Below are 21,863 nucleotides of genomic sequence, written 5' to 3'. Positions count from 1 at the left end.
AAGATAAAATTGCTTCAATTCTAGATATATATCTTATATGAACTATATTGTATATTGATGTTATGCTTATCCTCCTTCCCCTCCCTTCAGGTTTGAAGTAGGTTAAAAACTTTTAGACGCGCTTCGAGGTAATAAGATATAAATTAAACAGAACACGTTTACTTTAGCAATAGCTCTGTACGTTTTACGAGTATCTCAGACATAACATTTTCTCGGAAATAAAATGGATTTCGGTCACGGTTGAAAACAAAGTTAAGTTTGTAAAATAACAGAGCGCACTGTTTGTTTCTGTACCTATTACTTTAGTAGCTTAAATAATTGTCATTTCGTACAGTACCTTACACTAAGTTGAAGATTACTGTCTTTGTTTTAGTTATTTAACTTTATAAACAGAACTCTAATAGTTTTGTTTTAAAGTTGTATTCCTGTTCATCGCCAGGTATTTTGGTACAAATGTTGTGGCCGGTTATTTATTTATTAGCACTAGTTTTTGCGTATTGGCCATACTGGAGATGGAAGAATCGAAGGCTGCTCCGATTGAGTGCTTCGATGCCAGGACCAAGAGCTCTGCCGATTATTGGAAATGGATTATTGATTGTCGTTAACACAGGAGGTAAGTTTAATAAAACTATAGTTATTCTTTGCTATTAAATAATGCTTCCGGGCTCTTCAAGTCGATACCGCTTTTCACTTACCGTTTCACTATTCACTATTCACTTCTTTACCCGTAATGTAGCGTGAATTATCAAACTAGACCCACGTTTCCTCGGGACGATCCGATCCCATCTGACACTTAAATAAATAAATACCTTTATATTTCTTGCAACCAATAATAGCAATTCATAAGCTACATACGTGTATATACAAATATATTATATAATTTCTTGTTTTCTTTTACTTATTTGCAAGAACTTCTCTTCGAGTGAACCTATAAAGCTTTTAAAGAAAATTTACTAGTAGGCGCATTGTACGCTTACCCACAATCCTGCCTATTTCTGTTGGAAAGCACTCGCCCGGCTTAAGGGCGTGTTATACGTTGTACCATTCAATTCAGACTTTGTTTTGGGGTGGATGGCCTATTCACATACGTACCACATCGACTGAGAGATAATTTTTCTATTTAATTAAAAAAGAGGCAATGTATGACCAGAGGACCATCCTCAGGTGCCATTGTGGAATTTTTATTGCTAAGATAGGTGAACGATTTAACAGCCCACCTGTGTTAAGTCATGACAGAGCCCATAGACATCTACAACGTAAATGCCGCCACCCACCTTGAGACATGAGTACTAAGGCTGAGTATATGTCTGCAAAAGACACGGGGCTCGTTATCCTTGTAGTATACAGAAACTTGTCTAAAATATTATGTTCTTGAATGCACAGTAACATTTTTGTCGTGTAAACATTGGTTTTAGAGAAATTTCTAGAACTGGTCGAACAGCTATTCAGGACTTACGGGGATTATTGCAAGATCTGGTTGGGACCTGAACTAAACATTTGTGTCAAAAATCCCGATGACATACGGGTAAGGATTTTTACACTGTCGATCTACTATCTTAAATATTAAGCCTTAATTATCTTGATTAATTATCTTATTTAATTAAATTTTAAATCTTACTATTACCGTGTAAACAGTTAATTTTGTTCTTAACGTGTCCATCGACAATGCGGAGCGAAGCTGCTGCTTACAGAACTCTGCTTGAACCTCAAAGAAGGTTTTATTGTAATATTCGGACGCTACTTACGTTTAAAAAAAACTATTGTGTGTACTCTTTGATCCGAACTTGCCATACCTAGGTCATTTTAGTGAAGCACATACTTAAATACCTATACACTGAATCACCGCGCGAAACTGGAATAGCTCTTTAGGCTGGCTACCAGTGAATAGGTAGGGAAAAAAACACATAATAACTATTTTTTATTTTTATTTTTTTTATTTCTTAGATGGGTGTACGAGCTCACAGCCCACCTGGTATTAAGTGGTTACTGGAGCTCATAGACATCTACAATGTAAATGCGCCAGCCACCTTGAGATACAAGTTCTAAGGTCTCAAGTATAGTAACGACGGCTGCCCCACCCTTCAAACCGAAACGCATTACTGCTTCACGGCAGAAATAGGCAGGGTGGTGGTACCCACCCGCGCGGACTCACAAGAGGTCCTACCACCAGTAAAAGTCTACATAATTAAATAATTTTACATAATTTTACTTGTATTCATCTTAAATTGAGTACACAGGTGGATTTGTACATTTGATTTCAGTTAAAATTAAATTTTAGACTAAGCGAACTAAACATTTTCAGCTCCTATTAACTAGTAATAAAGTGAATCAGAAAGGTCCAGCCTATGAGATCATGAAGGCTGCGATTGGGCCGGGAATACTTACTGGAGGTAAGATAGTTATTTAACGTACTCTATTTCAGGAGAGTCAACGTATCAGACCAAAATAACATTTTAAAAAACCAATTACAGTAAAATATCAATTATCAATATTAAAATTTAATAATTTTTCACGTCAAATTAAAAAAACAAACAACAGCTTGATTTTAAGCCATTTCTTCTATTTTGACCTCAAATGACGCACCTAGTACGAGCTCAGCAGAGTTTTTAAAAGTTTTCGCTGGGATTTTAAAATAGAAAAGACGTATGCTTGATGTTAATGGTAAAGATAACCTTTGTCCTAATACAGCCTTTCCCAAAGTGGGCGATAACGCCCCCTTGTGGGCGCTGTAGGCCTAAAGGGGGGCGGTCAAAGAATAAGAAAAAAATGGGGGTGTTGTGTAGAGGCTTGGGAGGCGATTTGGCTTTAGATTAAAGATTTGGATTTATAATTTCATTTAGGAGGACTCTTAGATACCGACTGAGCTCTCGCTATAGTGGTTTTAAGTAGATGAAAAAAAGGGGCGCTAAAAATAATTTATTTTCAAAGCGGGCAGTACACAAAATAAGTTTGGGAGCCCCTGTCCTAATACTATATGGCTTTAGGCTAGTAACAAGATGCTAAAATTTATTTTAGGTCCAACATGGAGAAATCATCGTAAAATTGTCACACCGTCATACAATAAGCGGGCCGTGAAACTGTATTCAGCTGTTTTTAACAGAGAAGCGGAAGTCTTGGCTAATTTGCTTCTAAAAAAGCAAAGCGGCGTCACATTCAACGTTTATTATGATGTCGTTGAGATCACAACGCAATGCGTTTGTCGTAAGTCCACAATAGAATAAAGTTCTTTTTTCCCCGGTTTTTTTGAGTCCCTCAATAAAATTTGTAATTATCGCAATTTACTAATGAAATATTTTCTAAAATAACATTCGTAGTTTATTATTAGGCAGATAGATTTATTTAAATACAGTTATATTATGATCTATACTTCTATACCAATATTATAAAGAGGAAAGTTTGTTTGTTTGTTTGTATTGAATAAGCTCCGAAACTACTGAACCGATTTGAAAAATTCTTTCACTGTTTGGAAGCTACACTATTCCCGAGTGACATAGGCTATAATATTTTTTTAACAAAATTAGGGATCCTTACTAACCAATACCAATAATGTAACCCAAGGTGTAAAAAAAACCACCTAAAATATTGTTTACATCGCGTGCCTTGCGAAAACTATTGACGATAGAATAAAATAATGTACTACGACTTTGTAGAACACATTATTATTTAAAAAAGTGTTGCGACAGAATATGTCTAACTAGTTATACCGCAATAAGTGTTCTTTTATTTTTAAAAATATAAATTTTAAAAATTATATATATTTTTAAAATATTTTTAAAAATAAAAGAACGTCAAATATCGTTGAAATTTTTGTTAAAGTCCCGAGCGGAGCCGGAGCGGGCCGCTTGTATGAAATACTTTTAAAAGGAGTACAAAATATATGTCGCTGTTTTGAAAATGAAAAAGCCTTTGTTAAATAAAAATTGTGCTTCAAAATTCAAACAATACACCGTTTAAACATATTATTATGTAGTAGCATTTTCTTTCGTTTTTTACAAGTCGCCGACACAATTTAAACCACTCTTACAGTATAATATTATCTGGTTTTTTATTATCCTTATACATATTATTCTTGACCTTTGAATACTTTAAGTGTCTTTTTTTTATTTCTTTATTTTCCTATGCTGATAGCCTTGAGAGGCTATTTCAGCTTCACCCTAACGTGTGTAGGTGAGCTCACGGGGCCCAATCCGGAGTGTTGCTAACACTGACCCTAGCAAGAGCAGTGCTTCGCAGAATCTACCACCGAATCGGAAACGCGACCCACTGACAAGATCCGGCGAGAAACTCAGTGGGCTGTGTCTATGGGTTAATTCGCTCGTCGAGCCCTTTGTCGGAAGCGACGGGTTCGACCAGGACGGTGACCGGTGCTTGTGGTGCCTAAAAGCACCGTTAATGGATCGGGAGGATCCGTAATAACGTGCTTTGGGCGACGTCGACTGTTTACCATTCGGTCTACAGGATCGGGTATGTAGTTTCCAGCGGCCAGGACAAGAGGGTTCTCATGTCGTGCCGCCTTCTCGAAATGGCGCAGTTATGCCGACTGTAGACACTTATTGACAGAGTCGAGCTCCAGGTCATCGTGGAGATCCACGTTCCTCAGGAACCATGGTGCTCCGACGGCTATCCTGCAGAATCGGGATTGAATAGCCTGAAGGGGTTTCAAGTTGGTGCGGGCCGCGTGAGCGAACACTACGCTTGCATACGTCATGACGGGGTGTATAAAACCCGCGACATTAAGTCGTAACTAACAGATGGTTTAAAAAAAACACTCAAATTTAGATTCCGTCTATAATTATTATTCGGTTAATCACTGTCAACAACAGGAGTCATTGTCAACAGTTAGGTATATATTCCAGAAACATTGATTGGCCTCTCCAAGGATGATTCACGAAACGTGGACGGAATGAGTGACCTTATATTGGAAACGCAGAAGTAAGTTATAAAATTATGGTAACGTCTAAATTCTTTACCCTATTCTAAAATGAGATAAAGAATCTTCGCAAACCATTGCGCAGAAAGCCACACTATCCAAATATTGGAAATAAATTTGTAGATCGCAAATAAGGGAAAAAGCCTTGTATTACTTAGGATTAGTGCCTCTTTGACACAACGAATATTAAAAAATTATGGCCTTTTACTGGTGGTCGGTCGTCTTGTGAGTCCGCAAGGGTAGGTACCACCACCCTGCCTATTTCTGTCGCGAAGTAGTAATGTAGTTCGGTTTGGTGGAGCAGCCGTTGTAACTATACTGAGACCTTAGAACTCATATCTCCTCCTCATCGCATCGTTTCCTCACCGCTGATGGTGATTATATTGATCATCATGATTTTACTTCTGGTAATGTCTCTCCAGCGCCTCCGATCATTGGCTAGGGCCGATTTATCTATTCTTAAGTTAACGATGCATTAGGATCGCAACATTACAGTTGAGCCCTTGAGTTCGCCTATCCATCTTAGCTAAGCAATTCACAAATTACTGTACTTAATTGAGTTAACGTAATATCCATAGATCCTCTAACCTCCTGATAGCTTCACAATGAGATGCTTCTATGAAGGTAAACAATAGCATTCCGTTTAATTTTTAGTCTCTACGAATTATTATTCACGAAGATGACTGTGTGGTGGCTACAAATTCCCTTCGTCTACTGGATAACGGGAAGAAAAGCGACAGAGAATGCTTACGTTAAGAAAATAGACAGATTAACTTCGGATTTCTTGAAGAAGAGACGTACAGCTTTGAAGGGAGGTAATGTTGATGAAGAGTCAATGGGTATAGTCGATAGATACATTGCATCCGGTGAGCTGACAGAACAAGAAATCAAATGGGAGACGATGACTTTGTTTACAACGGTAATTCTTCTTCTTTTTCTCCACCTTACCCCACTAGGTGGGGTCGGCGATTTTTTCTACTCTATTCTCTTCTATCAGCCGTCATCTCTACGCTCACTCCTCTTTCCCTCATATCGTCATTGATACACTCCATCCATGTTTCCTTCGGTCGACCTCTTCCCCCTCTACTTTGTAATAATATTTCCATACATCTCCTAGTCACATGCATTATAAACGAATAATTTTAAGTATTTTTTTTTTTCATAATTTGTTTATTTATCCGTTAGTTACAAACATAAATCCATTTATGATGCCTCATTTGACATTGGGTTGACTTGTTCTCTATAAATTGATACAATCGATTGCGATTAATATCGATTCTTGGTTTGATCGTAATTATGTGAAAATTTGTGTTTATTTTCAAAATCTCGGATTTATGAGTTTACTTTTTGTTTTTCGATATGTCCGTTCTTCTAAGATCTTAATTAAAACTATTTTCACGGTTTAATCTGTCGCTTTTATCATTTCCGACATATCGTTTAACATTTCCGATATTTATTTATTTATTTAGTCTACTTACAAAAGTAACAGTATAAACCAAAACATTTGTAAGGTATTAATAATTAGCTTAAGTAATTCCTAACAACAACAATAAATCGCTGCAAACCATCATGGAATATATCCATTTCCGGAGCATAGGCTAGCAAGCCATTGAGTAGCGAGACAGCACGATGCGTCGGAGAGTTAGCGGTGTGCTGCGTACGCGCGTGCGTAGTACTAAGAAGCTGCCGCTGGCGACGCACCCCTCCACACATACATCCGCGCATGTAGCCATCAGGCACATATAACGACACTGATTCCAGTGCAGTGGAGTTATCAATTTTATTATGCAATAGCTGATAATAATGCACCATAAGAGTCATCTTCCGTCTGAGCTCAAGAGTATCTAATTCGACCATACCAGTCACATAAAGTGATGGATACAAGAACGGATAGTATACATACATTTTTTTAATAGGAACCTGCAAAATTTTTTGTGTAGTTTTTCCAGCTATCGCTTTAATCCATCACTTTCCAGTTTTCGTGGTCGAACAGAGGACTTGTTGTCAATATTAATCCGCTTCGATCGAATACGATAGATTAAACCGTAAAAGTACATTTAATTTTGTCTGCGACTCGCGAAGACCGTAGGGATACATTTTTAAGATAGCTTTAAGAGATATACTTGATTTATTGTTAATGTACTTATGTTCACGGCTCACTTAATGTTCTAAAATGTATTTGGAGACTTAAAAAGCTCACTTTTTGTTTTCAGAGTCAAGAAGCTTCTGCAAAAATAACATCAGCTGTATTGTTATTTTTGGCGCACCTTCCTGACTGGCAGGTAATACATATAGTGGATTTAACAAAAATTTCTAAATAATGAATAAAATAATAGACAAAAAAATCTAAAAATAACGATTAGATGACTAAATCACAAGATGAATCCTAAAAGATAATATTATTGTTATTTAAACATCGATCAGATCGCCGTCGTCCAAATCTTCAAGCAACACATTATACTTTCTGTGGTTAGCTCGCCTTTAATAGCCACGTGTGACATCACACGCGTTTTTTGCACTCAGACACGTTTCGTAAAATCTGGGCGGCAATTTTGAAAATTAAGGACTTTTCGGATTCCTATTGTAATGGCTGATTGTGGCTATCATTGGGAACACTGCTATCCTAGGTTTAGTGTAAACTTAAGAAAAGTAAATGTTTTTTCAGGAGAAAGTTTACAAGGAAATTGTCGAAGTAATCGGTTCAGGACGAAATGATGTTACAGCGGAACATTTAAAGCATCTACATTATTTAGATATGGTGTATCAAGAGGCACTGAGGTATCTGTCAATAGCAGCTCTGATACAAAGAACTGTGGAGGAAGAAATTACAATTAACAATGGTAGGTAGTTAGACAACGAGTTAAACTTTTTATTAAGTTTGTCTAATTAGATGCAAAATCTTAGACGACGGGGCAACACAGTCGCTGTCGCTCTAAGCACGTTATTTCGGATCCTCCCGATCCATACTCGATCTTTTTAGGCATTCCAATCACTGGTCACCGTTTTCGTCGAGCCCTTCGATTGCGTCCAAAGAATTCGACGTGCAACTTAACTCACAGACACGACCCACTGAGTGTCTCGCCGGATCTTCTCAGTAGGTCGCGATTCCGATTCGTTAGATTCACCAAAGCACTGCTCTGGCTAGGGTAGATGTTAGCAGTCTCTCAGGGTGAGTACCGTGAGCCACCTACACATCCGGTGAAGCCGGAATAGCCTTTCGAGGCTACTCGCCGTAAGAAGTTAAAAAAAAATCATCGCGCTCTAGCGAGCGTTTCTCAGTTTATTAAATACATATTTTATCAAATATTGTGTTTACTTCATTACAATGGCGTGTAATACATGCATGACAGCTAATAGCGTAGCCGAACCTAGTTTTTGAGTTAACGCCCTAAAAAACTGTCGTGACGGCTCATTTTAAGATCGGGATTGTCTTAGAATCTTCACGTGTCAAGAATTCAGATCTACATTTATCGTTATCAATCACAATATCAGAATTGTCTAATTTGATAATAAAATATTATGTATAATGATTTCAGGAAAATTCACGCTTCCAATCGGTACGACATTAGTGATACCAATACACGACCTCCACAGAGACCCGAGGTATTGGGACGAGCCTTTGAAAGTTAAACCAGAGAGATTCCTCCCTGAAAATGTTAAGAAGAGGAGCCCTAATGTTTTTATTCCGTTCAGTTTAGGGGCGATGGACTGCTTAGGTCCGTATAAGCTCATGCTCTGCATAAGTCAGTATAAGCTCTGTGTAAAAGATTACTACGATATCCTTAATACTTGTCTAATTCAAGATTAATATATTAAAACAGCTGCCCTACCCTCCAAGAGGCAACGGATTACTGCTACAGCAGCAATAAGCAGGGTGATGATACCTTACTGTGCGGGTTCACAAGACGCCCTATCAACAGTAAATTCTCACTTACATACGCATAACTGCTATCCCACTTTTTTTTGTTATTGCATGGATGGGTGGACGAGCTCACGGCCCAGCTGGTGGTAATTACGGGATAGAAATCTACAACGTAAATGCCGCCTCCCACCTCGAGACCCAAGTTCAGTAAGGTCTCAATATTTACAGTACAACGGCTGCCTCACCCGTCAAACCGAAAAACATTACTGCTTCACGGCAGAAATAGGCAGGGCGGTGGTATCTACCCGTGCGGACTCACAAGACGTCCTACCATCAGTAATTACGCAAATTATAATTTTGCGGGTTCGATTTTTAATGTTATTCCTTCACCGTGGAAGTCAATCCTGAGTTGTTAAGTACGTATTTTATTAGAAAAATTGGTACTCGCCAGCGGCATTCGAACACGGGTACATCGGACGTTTTATCCTTTAGGCCACGACGACTTCAAACTAAAAATCGTGAATACCTAACAGTGGGTGCTATCGACTCATGTGAGCTCACCAAACGCATTACTAATAGAAATACAAAAAATACTATTTCATCACCAGGTCGAGTGTACGCAGAGCCGTTGATCAAAACGCTGGTAGTGTGGGCAGTGCGCGAAGTTCAGCTAGAAGCAGAAGGTTGCGTCGAAGACCTGAAACTACACGTCGCTATATCAGTGAAGTTCGCCAACGGATACAACTTAAAAGTCAAGCCAAGGATCTAAATATATCATTTCTAAGATAAAATTGTTTCACTGCCGTAGATTTCGAAAACAAACCAGTTTTATTTTAATTTACATAATACAACCGCGTATTGACTTTTTTTTTCTTACGTACGCTGATAGTTTAGAGATATAGGTGAGCTCACGGGGCTCAAACCTGACGACGTTGCTAACATGAACCCTAGCAACAGCCGTGTTTCGCAGAATCTACCACCGGATCGGAAACGCGACCCACTGAGAAGATCCGACGAGAAACTCTGTGGGCTGTATCTGTGGGTAGCGTATTGACGGTTACGTGTTAATACAAATAAATTATCATTCTGAGGATTTCAAGAGTAAGTCGTTTCATTTTTAACTGACTTCAAAAGAGAAAGTACTTCATTCTTTTTTATGTTGGGTGTATTCAAATGAGTCATATGGGGATTAATCAGCAGTAGATAGGTGGGTCGTATGTGTATCTGTCTAAATACACAATAAACAAATAAAACAAAAATATATACAACTGATTTGCTGGATAGAAGAAAACGAGAGCCGGAGTTGGAGTCAGTATATTTGGAAAGTTAAAAAAATTGTCGGGTTTCGTATGATAAAAGCCAAAACTTATTTGTTCACCAAAAGATAACAAGCAGAGCCAAAAATTGAGGGCAGGACTTTAAAGTTATTCTGTTACGTTAATGGAATTAGAAGCGGTGAAGGAGTAACATCGTGTAATAAAAATGCAACCCGCAAAATTATAATTTGCGTAATTACTGGTGGTAAGACCTCTTGTGAGTCCGCGCGGGTAGGTACCACGACCCTGCCTACTTCTGCCGAGAAGAAGTAATGCGTTTCGGTTTGAAGGCTGGGGCAGCCGTTGTAACTATACTTGAGACCTTAGAACTTGTATCTCAAGGTGGGTGGCGCATTTACGTTGTGGATGTCTATGGGCTCCAGTAACCACTTAACACCAGGTGGACTGTGAGCTCATCTACCTATCGAAGCAATAAAAAAAAAAAGCTTACATTGAATCCCAAACTAAGGAATTTCTCGTATTAGGTTTCTGAGTGCAGTTTCAAAATTCATGGTGGTGCATTATGCTTAGTAAGCGCGCCGGCTCGCAGTTTACATATAGAATACCCATTCGAACCGTAATAATTCGGCCTGCGTTTATAATAAGACCCAAAAAGAAACACTAAAGAAGTTATTATTTAAAATCATCACCAATCTGATGAGGCGGTGCAGGTTATTTGATGTGTGCGTGCGTTTAAGGGTGCGGTGGTCCCTTCCGGAGAACTTTTCTGCCACGTACCATCTGGCTTTGGAAGGAGTTCCCCTCCACAGTGTTTCCCGAGCGCTACGACTGTCCTTCTGCAAACGAGGCTTATGGAGAGGGCCCCTAAACTTATTTGTTGTTAAAGTTAAGGTATTTAACTATTGTATAACTAATCAGAGAAAATAAAAAATCATACAAGTCTTTATTTATTAAAGTCAAATTAAATTAAATTTTATCAATTTCTGATTTCTGAAAATTTACAAAATCCTTCATTAAAAATAAACTATAGAGGATAGGTAATATATTATGTTACTGCCATCTACAGAATCAATGAGAAACTAATCGAAGCGAAGCCATCTAGTGGCCGACGCCCGTAAGCATACATAACTAATTTATATGTATTATCTATGGTCGTGACATTATACTATGGAACGCTACCCGCTTGCCCGGCGGTATCATCGGCCCTTATTTCTTCGAAGATACGCAGGGAGCCGCGCTAACTGTCAATGGCGACGAATAACGGACGGTGAAAACAAACTTTTTGTGGCTTAGGATAGATGGTATGGATCTCACAAATATGTGGTTAACAGGACGGCGCCACGTGCCATACAGCACGGGAAACATTAAATTTATTCGATGAGAAATTCGAAGGTTTCGTCATCTCGCGTGATGGCGACATCAACTGAACACCGAGATCGTGTGACTTCACGCCACTCGACTACTTTCTGTGGGGCTACGTGGAATCTCTAGTCTATGCAGACAAACCACAGTCTATTGCCCCTGAAGGCAAACATAACTCGCGCTCTTCGTGAAATTGAGCCCTATTTAAGCGAAGATGTCATACAAAATTGGTCCACCAAGATACACCACCTACAGACCTATAGTCGCGGCGGCCATTTGGATGAAATTACTTAATAACATATTCCATACATAATGTCATCGACTACCCTCTAAAATAAAATAAAAATTGTGGCACTTAAACAGGTTTCTTATTCAATTTTTAAGTTCGAGGACTCTTTATTATAAACTCTTTACCTTTACTTTGTCCACGAACTCTGATAATTGCTTAATTAATATCAAGTGGGCCGTGATTTTATTTACCCATTATGGTCAAAAATTTAATTAAAACATCATTTTTGCCAAAGTTCGCTCGAGCATCCGAAAACTAGATAATTCTAAATAATTATTGATTCAGCATTCTACGGTTGTTGTGATAATACTTTTTATAAACCAAATATTATCTTCTTCTTCTACATATATAAAAATGAATTGCTGTTCGTTAGTCTCGCTAAAACTCGAGAACGGCTGGACCGATTTGGCTAATTTTGGTCTTGAATTATTTGTGGAAGTCCAGAGCAGGTTTAAAAGGTGAATAAATATGAAAATTGTCGGATTTAAATAAAAATAACAATTTTTCCCTTTCATGTATTCCCCGTCGCGCGGAGGGATACCTTTGTTTTGCTTTAAGTTTATTTTATACAAAAGTTTAGGTCTTTTATTTATCGATTGTGGAACTACAAAGTCTGCCGGGTCAGCTAGTAATGTTATAAAGGTGAAATTGTGTTTGTTTGTCTTGCTTTCAGCTCGAAACGAAGCAACGAATTAATATACAAATTGTTTGAAAGTGGCAGTCTTAGACAAGGAGAGTGACATAGACTGTCTTTTATCCCGAAAAAACATCTCATTCCTACGGGAAGCTGTTTTGTTATCTTTAGAAAAATTACGTGATACTCTAGAAATATTAATTTAAGTTTTTCCTGACCAAGCTGGGCGAAGCCGCGCGTGAGAGCTCCAATAGAATTCGTCGACAATTGGAAACAAGTTGATATGAAAAAAAAAGCTATCCATATATTAAAGCTGACACTCATTATTTCTCAGGTATCTATTGCGCAGTATATATGCACTACCACGTACTTATTGTGTCTTACATTAACATTCAACAGCATCACGTAACATACATTAAAGTCTAGTTAAACGTATTTCTCATTGTCAATCTTACAAATACATTTACTTTTGGTAGTCTACGAACTGCTTTTGTGGTGCAATCTTGTGTTGCTACGTAAGGTAAAATACTTTTTTTGTATCATTTTATCAGGTAAATAAAAATAAAACGTAAGTAGCAATCCGAACTAATAATAAATTTTATACTTTTTGTTAATCTTTTGATGCTGGTCAGGATTTTAGAGCTATGTTAAAAAATATTTTTACTCTCATCGGTTCCTTGATTCGAGGGAAAATTTTCAAGTCAATCGGACATCTTGAAGTTGGTAATAACGAGTTGAAAATTCCTTTACGTACAAACAAACATACCAAGCTATTAAAGCGTGTTAAAAAATAAAGCGTGTTAAAAACCATCGGAACTTTCGTGATTATATTTTAATACGGGTAAAAGAGAACTGCTCAAAATCCTGAAACGATATTGATAATGATTGGACAATATTAGTAGAAAACATTGTTTTTGGGATCCCTTAATTCAAACCGAAGAGGTTACGGACATCCACCTTTGAACCTGGGTTGTGGATCGATTTTTATGCTGTCCAAATTTACTGTCACACTTGTCTTTTTTTTCAGCAATGCTTTTTATATCCTGTAAATAAATAATTGAATAATAGAATTGATATATGAATAATTTTCTAAGTTTTTTTTTTTCTCCAACTCAGAATGATCTCGTACATGATCCTCATTGTTATCGTGTTTGCCTTGATGTGGTCGGGATGGAAGCAAAAAAACAAAAAGTTTATGGAAATGGCTAATCAATTTCCTGGACCGCAAGCTCTCCCATTTATTGGAAATGCTTTGCGCTTCATGTGTGAACCTGAAGGTATGTAAACTTGGTATTTATAACTATGCATATCGTGTATTCTGTTACGCAGAGCGATTACTACGGATTATGTACAGTTATGTCAAGTTCTCTTAGCAAGGTAAAGGAGAGAAAAATGTTAGGCAGCTTAAAAATAAATAATTTAAAATTCTAAAGTAATGGCTCTTACAACAAGGGAAGATATTTTTTTCCAGTAAAGAATTGATTTCAAATTTTTGCATTGCATTTGCATATTGATCAAATCTCTCATGATGTCGGTACTTTTTCTGGGCGAGGGTTATTTTGCCGCTACGAGACAGAACGTGGGAGAAGCAAGACATTGGCAGATCCGTGCCGAAAGGCAATGGCTCCCAGTTTGACGCTCCGTCCCCTCCTTCTGCGAGATGCTGGACTCGCAGAAGTCAAGCATTGCCTTCCAGGACTCATAGTCGTCGGTAGCAGCAAGTCCAGTCTGTGCGACGAGGATACGACCGGACCCCCCCAATTACTTGCACTTAATATTTCACAAACATATTCACTAGGAACCTTTTGTTGTTCCACTGTTTTTTTTTAGAATTAATTTCGGTAATCAAAGAGCTGCTGCAAGTCTACGGGGAAGCATCCAGATTCTGGCTGGGACCCAATTTAAACGTCATAATTAACAACCCTGATGATTTGAAGGTTTGTAAACAGCAATCGTTTTATGAATTTTATTTAAAGTAAATGAAATTTTTGTAGTAATTAAACCAAAGTCAAAATTGCATAAGTTCAATTAATACAAACAGTTTAGCCTACTGAATTTCTCGCCGGATCTTCTCAGTGGGTCGCGTTTTCGATCCGGTAGTAGATTCTGCGAAGCACCGCTCTTGCTAGGGCCAGTGTTAGCAACATTCCCGGTTTGAGACCCGTGAGCTCACCTACACGTCAAAGAGAAGCTGAAATAGCCTCTCAAGGCTATCAGCATGTACGAAAAAAAAACACTGCTATACTGCAATTGAAGTCCTTTGAAAAGTCATTTTTATAGATACGAACACATTTCAGATATAAACGAATGAAAATGTTCAACTGTCATTTTAATATCACTCTGCGGAGGGACTTCGGGTCCCTCTGTATTTTGTACCGCATGTTCCATGGGGAGTGCTCTGAGGAATTGTTCGAGATGATACCAACGTCTCGTTTTTACCATCGCACCGCCCGCCACCGGAGTAGAGTTCATCCATACTACCTGGAGCCACTGCGGTCATCCACAGTGCGTTTCCAGAGGTCTTTTTTGCCACGTACCATCCGGCTATGGAATGAGCTCCCCTCCACGGTGTTTCCCGAACGCTATGACATGTCCTTCTTCAAACGAGGCTTGTGGAGAGTATTAAGCAGTAGGCAGCGGCTTGGCTCTGCTCCTGGCATTGCTGAAGTCCATGGGCGACGGTAACCACTTACCATCAGGTGGGCCGTACGCTCGTCTGCCTACAAAGGCAATAAAAAAAAAAAAAAAAAAAAAACTCTTTGTAAATAGATTCACAATTTTTATTTCTTCCATAGATTTTACTGTCAAGCTCCAAAACGAGTACCAAGGGTCCTCAATACAAATATATGGCTCATGTACTCGGGGGTGGAATTCTAAGCGGTTCCGGTATGTTGCATTTGCTCAAATTTTCTAAGCATTTTTAATTTTAATATTCATTGCCTATTTCACCTGGGAATGTATATTTTCTATTTCCGATTGCTAAGTCCGTAAAAGTCCTGACATATGGCCTACGGACTTTGAACCTTACTTTTAATTATTTTATTTATTTATTATTTATTTATTTATGTACACACAGAAAAAAAGACATAGTACAGAGTAATAGGAAAATTATGTACAAAGGCACTGCTTATTTCTTTAAGAAATCTCTTCCAGCAGACCTGCGAGAGGATAATGAGAATAATAATAAAAAGTGATAAGTGTGTGTAGAACAAATAACACATAACTAAAATAACAAATACAACATGAGAATTATAGTAATGCACATACACATACCAAATATTGTTAAACTTGAGTACAAAATATTATAAGTAACACAGTAACACTCGTATATGCGAAGAGTATAGAACCATGATCATTCGGTTGATGAGAGATAAAATTGTTTGACCTTGTATTTAAAAACAGAAACAGACTTGCAAACTCGGATGTCAGCCGGCAACGAATTCCACAGTCTGACCGCGTGCACAGTAAAGGAGTGAGAATAGAAATTGGTTTTGTGGGAAGGGAATAACAAAACAGAACGTTGGTTATATTAGTTGATGCAGCGTAAATTTTTAATGGTAACCGACATAGCCCAAAGGATTGCGACGGTGGAGTGGCAGGGGGTAGGACACATTGCTCGTAGAAACGGATGGCCGTTGGGGCCAGAAAGTTCTTGAGTGGCGACCGCGTACCGGAAGACGTAGCGTGGGTAGATCTCCCACAAGATGAACCGATAATCTATCGAGGCTCGCGGGGATCCGCTGGATGTAGGCAGCGCAGGACCGGCCTTTGTCTGTGGGCTGATAAGAAGAAGCGTAAATTTGGTATTCTGTTCATCTTCTACCACTCTGGGCTACAATTTATACATACCTATAACAATAGACGGCTTATTTGGTATTAAGCGGCTATAGCAGTCTATAAATATTGCAAATAAATGCCGCCACCCACCTTGACATAGGAAGTTGAAGTGTCAATTGGATTGTATAAGTTTACCCCTCCTTTGAAGCCGGAGCTCAAGATTTCTTCGCGGCAGAAACAGATACGATATTAGTGATTAACTTTACTAAGCTAGTATGTTCTCGATCAAAAGCCTAAGACAAATCGCAAACATTTGTAATGTTGTGCCGACCACATCCACTTACCAGTTGACCTGTTTGCCGGTTACGCGCTAGGGTTCGGGATAAATAAAAATTCTACCGAATCAGAAGTTAACACTATATTCAACACTTAAAACATTTCACAAGCACTTTAAAACTCTCAATTCGCTTCTTCCGCTTCGCTTCAGGTGATCCGTTCGCTGTTTCCCTTAGAGTAGTTCCGATTACTGACTAACTGCGTGCCATCTCTGCAACATTTTTGTAGCCAATACCACATCCCTAGATATATCGAGAATATTCCACACATCTCTAGTAGTAGTTTCCGCTATCTGACAATAGATGGCGTTGTACTTCTCGAGCATTCTAGGTGCTTCTAGGTCCTTCGATATTCGTTTGACTATTCGGCGATAGACGACTTTACTCTTACCGGCGCGGCGTAACAATATCATAATTACTCACAGGTGTGACTTGGCGGAAACATAGAAAAATAGCAACACCAAATTACGGGAAAAAAGTTGTAGATAGCTACGAAAAAATCTTTAATGAAGAAGTGCATCTCCTATTGAAGAAATTGCGGAATATTCCAAGCGAACAAGAGTTTGATATTTATAATAAAATCGTACAGACGACGAGCTATTGTGTTTGCCGTAAGTATTCAGGGTGCAAGGTGCAAGGTCAAATCGAAGTCGAACATACAATCCAATTAGCTTATTCATTACGTAAAATCTTAAAATTAATATCTTCTAGTAAGATAATTATAATCTAAACAACATTAATATTGCAGCAAAAAGCAAAAAAAGAACCCGTTTGAGGTTCAATTTATCATCGCTTCGTGAATCGGTTTTATAATCTTAAATTTTAATTAACAATATGTAATTGCACTCGTATATTTTATGCAAGTTTTTAATTATACAAGTTTTCTACATTGATCCTCACATAAATATTAATAAATTATTCTTTGCCGACGCTGAGGATGCCTATATCCAACAGTAGACGTCACTAGGCTAATGATAATGATGTTATATACGAACGCGTTTTTTTCGTATCCCCAAGTTATTTTTTTCCTGTAAGTCAAGACATTTCATTCGACGATTTCCGTTTTTTTCCGCTGAAACTTGCTGAAGCGGCTTGATCTCAACCGTCGACCAAGCCATATCTATATCCAATGTCAATAAACATAAACAACGTTTTTAATCAGCGGCTGCAAAGGATAAAATGGGTTTTGTATCCATGATTATTAAATATAATACCCATTGTTTTAGATGTCAATAAAAACACACACAAACTATGCTTCCATACATAAATAAGATAGGCATAAGACTGCGCCAAAACCACTTCCTCCTCCTTGCGTCGATAATCCTCAGTGCTGAGGGTCGTGGCCTCCTCTAATTACTTTCTCCTGTATCCTGCGCCATTCCTGCCTGTCCTCGGCTGTGTGGATAGCAACGTGGACTGAAGTATTGAGAGTGGAGCGTATCTGGTCCGACCAGCGCATTGGACTTCTGCCTCTGGGTCTTCTTCCGTATACCTTGCCTGTTACCAGCAGCTTTACCACTTAAGTATGCGTGAAAGCAAAATCACCTATCCACAAGTGACTTGGCTTGCTAATTACGCCATATAAGCCTTGGACTACTTACCACGTTTCTCCGTTTTCCTAAATTAAATTAAACCTTATTTTATCTACACAGAAACCTTGTTAAACTTGAGTAAGGAACAAGTTACTGAAATACCTCATCTCCAAGAAATCATTGATTGCACACCAAGGTAATAAAACTCTTTTTCTAGACGTCACTAATGATTCGTATTAGTATTGTGCAAACTAAGCCTTATGGAAAACGATCCCGAGGCTACCAGACTATTGGTAGGAACATAATAGTAGTTCGTGTGATGTTGCTGTGAGATCTTTTAACATTATGGAGCCAAGGGCATCTTGAACGTTCGACCAGACGTTTTCCGCTCTGACAAAACGAGTGCATTCTATTCCGTAGACTGGTTCTCTATTCTCATCAGGTAACTGGGCCAGAGCAATCTAGAGGCTCACAAAAAAAATCTCTGTTTTATACCCTTATCGTTTCTTTTTTTTTATTGCTTAGATTGGTGGACGAGCTCACAGCCCACCTGCTGTTAAGTGGTTACTGGAGCCCATAGACATCTATAACATAAATGCGCCACTCACCTTGACATATAAGTTCTAAGGTCTCAGTATAGTTACAACGGCTGCCCCACCCTTCAAACCGAAACGCATTACTGCTTCACGGCGGAAATAGGCAGGGTGGTGATACCTACCCGTGCGGACTCACAAGAGGTCCTACTACGAGTAATTACGCAAATTATAATTTTGCGGGTTTGATTTTTATTACACGATGTTATTCCTTCACCGTGGAAGTCAATCGTGAACGTATTTCATTAGAAAAAATTATCTTTATAATTATGCAATTTCCAGAAACTACGATATAGTTTTCGACAGAATGATAAAATGGTACCTACAAATCGACCCCGTGTTTTGGATGACTAAATCTTATCAAGATCAAAAGCATTTCGTCGCGTTAATAACAGAATTCAGTAAAGCGATCATTGAAAATAGAAAAAGGGAAATTAATAAAATATACCTTAATAACGAAGAATCAATAAACAGACAGTTAGGTGTGATAGATAGATTCATATTGTCTGAAGAGTTAACACAAGAGGAACTTATCAAGGAAACTTTTACGATATTTACTTCTGTGAGTATTCTATGACAATATTATGTATTTAGTATACATATAGCTATCTAATTTAATAGTTCAATAAAAATGTGTTCTGTGGTCACTGGCATGGTCGCAGATGAACTCAGAACTCGATTTCGATAAAGGCCTTAGTGTGTACTTTGCAATATTATCGGCTTCCGAATGCTCATGTTTGTGTTTAACTACAAAATGTACCTTAAATACGCTGTTGTTTTCAAGTTTTTGCGACGTGTGTTTAGGTTACATTTCGCACTTTGTTGGCGGGAATTTAGTGATCAGATTCGACAAAGTGTGTTCTATCTGTAAATGACGAGAATCCAGGAGATATTCGTTTGTTTCAGAGTCAAGAAGCAACAGCAAAGATTTGTTCTTTCGTTTTGTTGATGATGGCTTATCATCCTAAATCTCAGGTAAGTTACTAAAAGCAATTAGTAATTTGCTCGAGACAGTAGAGTCAATCGAAGTCGCAATTATATTGTATCAAACCCTTTTCACCGTTCAAACCGAAATGTATAATTCGCGGCAGAAATTGGCAGCATTGTGGTACCTACCTGTGTGAGCTTACAATATGCCTTACCGCCAGTGTATTCCTGTTAAAGATCGCGGTATGCTGGTGCGAACTCATTGTGGCCTAACGGATAAGACGCCCGGTTCATTCGTATCAAGCGATGTACCGGTGTTCCAATCCGGTAGGGCAGTACCAATTTTTCTAATGAAATACGTACCTAACAATTTTTCACGATTGAATTCCACAATGAAGGAATAATATCGTGTAATAAAAAATACCTGCTCGCCAAATTACAAAGCTCGCAAATTTTTAATTTGTGTAGTTACTGGTGGTAGGATGTCTTGAGTCCGTACGGGTAGGTATCACCACCCCGCCTATTTCTACCGTGAAGCAGTAATGTGTTTCGGTTTGAATGGCGGGGCAGCCTTGTACTGTTAAAAGTGAGACCTTACAACTCGTGTCTCGAAGTGGGTGGCGTTGTAGATTGACGTTGTAGATGCCTATGGGCACATAACACTAGGTGGACCGTGAGCTCGTCCACTCGTCTAAGTAATAAAAACAATACTTAGAATCAGTGGACGCTTCAGCCCATTCCAGTCGCCCGATACAACTGGAAGATATGAGATAGTGGTCTTCTATAGACTGACAGACCGATAGACTAATACAAATCAGCCAATAAAGTAAAAAAATATTTCAGGAAAAGCTTTACGAAGAAATTACTAAAATAATCGGTGATAAAGACAGATGTGTTACGAACGAAGATTTCAAACAAATGCCCTACTTGGATATGGTCTTCAAGGAAGTTTTACGTCTTTTTCCAATTGGTAGCATGCTGCAAAGGACTATTAATGAAAATATTCGGATAAGTAAGCTGTTACAATAATGTTTACAACTTTAATACAGGGACTAGAACGTCTTGGTCACGCTCCGCTGTGATTATTGCTGGTTTTATGAAAATTATTGATTTCTTGACACAGTACGTTCCGCGCGCCGTGAGTATACTGCATTTTAATAACTAGAGACAAGTTGCATGTGGTCATCTGGTACCAAAATGAGACAAAATGGGACCCAGGGTCTGTTATACATGTTTAAATACGATTGAATATAAACATATATAGATATTAGATACCCATACAAAGGGCTTACAATCCTGTTGATCACACCAATGTTTACCCGATGTCGGAATCGAACCCCACGACCCTTAACAGTTAGGGGCGCTAACACGACCGCGCGCTGTGTCAGTAATTTGACGGAATCTTTACATGACAGCTTCGATCAATAGAGTCGTCTATTAACAAAGGTGGCAATCTGTGCATTTGGACAAAAAAATGTTATTGATATGTCAATACAGATTGATTTGAATATAATCGTCTCCTTCAAAGAATACGGTTCAAAACCTGCATTAAATAAAGGTTAATAGTTAACCTATTATTTATCTAAGATGTCGTTCCGAAGAGTTTTGTGACTGCCAATGGAATACAAAGTCAATAAATCGTTTTTCTGATTTACCAATATTGTTCAAAAGTCAGATTGCCGGCTTTGATAATAGACGACTCAATAATAATACTATTATTGATCGAAGGTGGCATAAGTTCCCTTTATCGATTCTTCTAACAGTTAAAATGCTTAATTAAATTGTGGGTAAATCGTGTTATGGTGCCACATACCTACCTACCTACCTACCTATAGCTTACCTATACCTACCTTACTATAGCTATAATACCTCACGAACTAATCTAACGGAATAAATGTTTTTAGTTGAGAGCGATATTGAATACCTTTGTTTCACTATTTATTCATGAATGGCCACGTGCAAAAACATAATATAATATGTATCTCACAAAATCAAATAACTTAACTAGCCACTAATAGACAATCCCACACGTGTATAAAAATAAATAAAAATATAAACGAGTCGTAGACGTAATTAAAACGACTTTGATGGTTTATTTTAGTATTTTTTATTGTAATATTTCCGAGGTTTCGACAGTGGTCCGTGACCATAAAAACTTTAAAGTATTAGAAACATTGGAAATAATAATTTAATGACTGTAAAAATACGCGAAATTAGCTCGTAATGGTAGTTGAAACATTAGTTCTTTTTGTTGAAATAATACTCCGGAATAAAATATGTAACGGTTTAATGCAAATAGTAAATAGTAAAAAAAAGAAAAACGCTAGGAAAAGGAAAGACGGTGG

At 38.1% G+C, this 21,863-nt stretch overlaps 1 protein-coding gene across 2 annotated transcripts in view; it reads left to right on the top strand.

Annotated features, from left to right (window-relative positions):
• Nucleotides 1-21,863, top strand: part of CYP367A1 (cytochrome P450 4V2-like) — a 46,117-nt gene that overhangs the window by 22,656 nt on the left and 1,598 nt on the right. The window contains exons 1-19 of one of the 2 annotated variants that reach the window (XM_062672840.1): nucleotides 94-613; nucleotides 1,416-1,525; nucleotides 2,303-2,390; nucleotides 3,016-3,201; nucleotides 4,857-4,932; nucleotides 5,585-5,849; nucleotides 7,144-7,212; nucleotides 7,596-7,770; nucleotides 8,467-8,646; nucleotides 9,401-9,552; nucleotides 12,831-12,874; nucleotides 13,471-13,631; nucleotides 14,185-14,291; nucleotides 15,150-15,240; nucleotides 16,892-17,077; nucleotides 18,119-18,194; nucleotides 18,874-19,153; nucleotides 19,498-19,566; nucleotides 20,362-20,530. In XM_062672840.1, the coding sequence (XP_062528824.1) occupies nucleotides 454-613; nucleotides 1,416-1,525; nucleotides 2,303-2,390; nucleotides 3,016-3,201; nucleotides 4,857-4,932; nucleotides 5,585-5,849; nucleotides 7,144-7,212; nucleotides 7,596-7,770; nucleotides 8,467-8,646; nucleotides 9,401-9,552; nucleotides 12,831-12,874; nucleotides 13,471-13,631; nucleotides 14,185-14,291; nucleotides 15,150-15,240; nucleotides 16,892-17,077; nucleotides 18,119-18,194; nucleotides 18,874-19,153; nucleotides 19,498-19,566; nucleotides 20,362-20,530 (2,644 nt within the window). In that variant the 5' untranslated portion in view covers nucleotides 94-453. Of the gene's footprint in view, nucleotides 1-93; nucleotides 614-1,415; nucleotides 1,526-2,302; nucleotides 2,391-3,015; nucleotides 3,202-4,856; nucleotides 4,933-5,584; nucleotides 5,850-7,143; nucleotides 7,213-7,595; nucleotides 7,771-8,466; nucleotides 8,647-9,400; nucleotides 9,579-12,830; nucleotides 12,875-13,470; nucleotides 13,632-14,184; nucleotides 14,292-15,149; nucleotides 15,241-16,891; nucleotides 17,078-18,118; nucleotides 18,195-18,873; nucleotides 19,154-19,497; nucleotides 19,567-20,361; nucleotides 20,531-21,863 lie in introns of those variants that run through there. The other variant, NM_001279379.1, reaches the window with a different exon arrangement.

The sequence above is a fragment of the Bombyx mori genome, chromosome 16, assembly GCF_030269925.1.
Source record: "Bombyx mori chromosome 16, ASM3026992v2".
Taxonomy (NCBI): Eukaryota; Metazoa; Arthropoda; class Insecta; order Lepidoptera; family Bombycidae; genus Bombyx; species Bombyx mori.
Note: the sequence above shows the minus strand (reverse complement) of the source record. Positions and strands in the feature narration are given on the sequence as shown.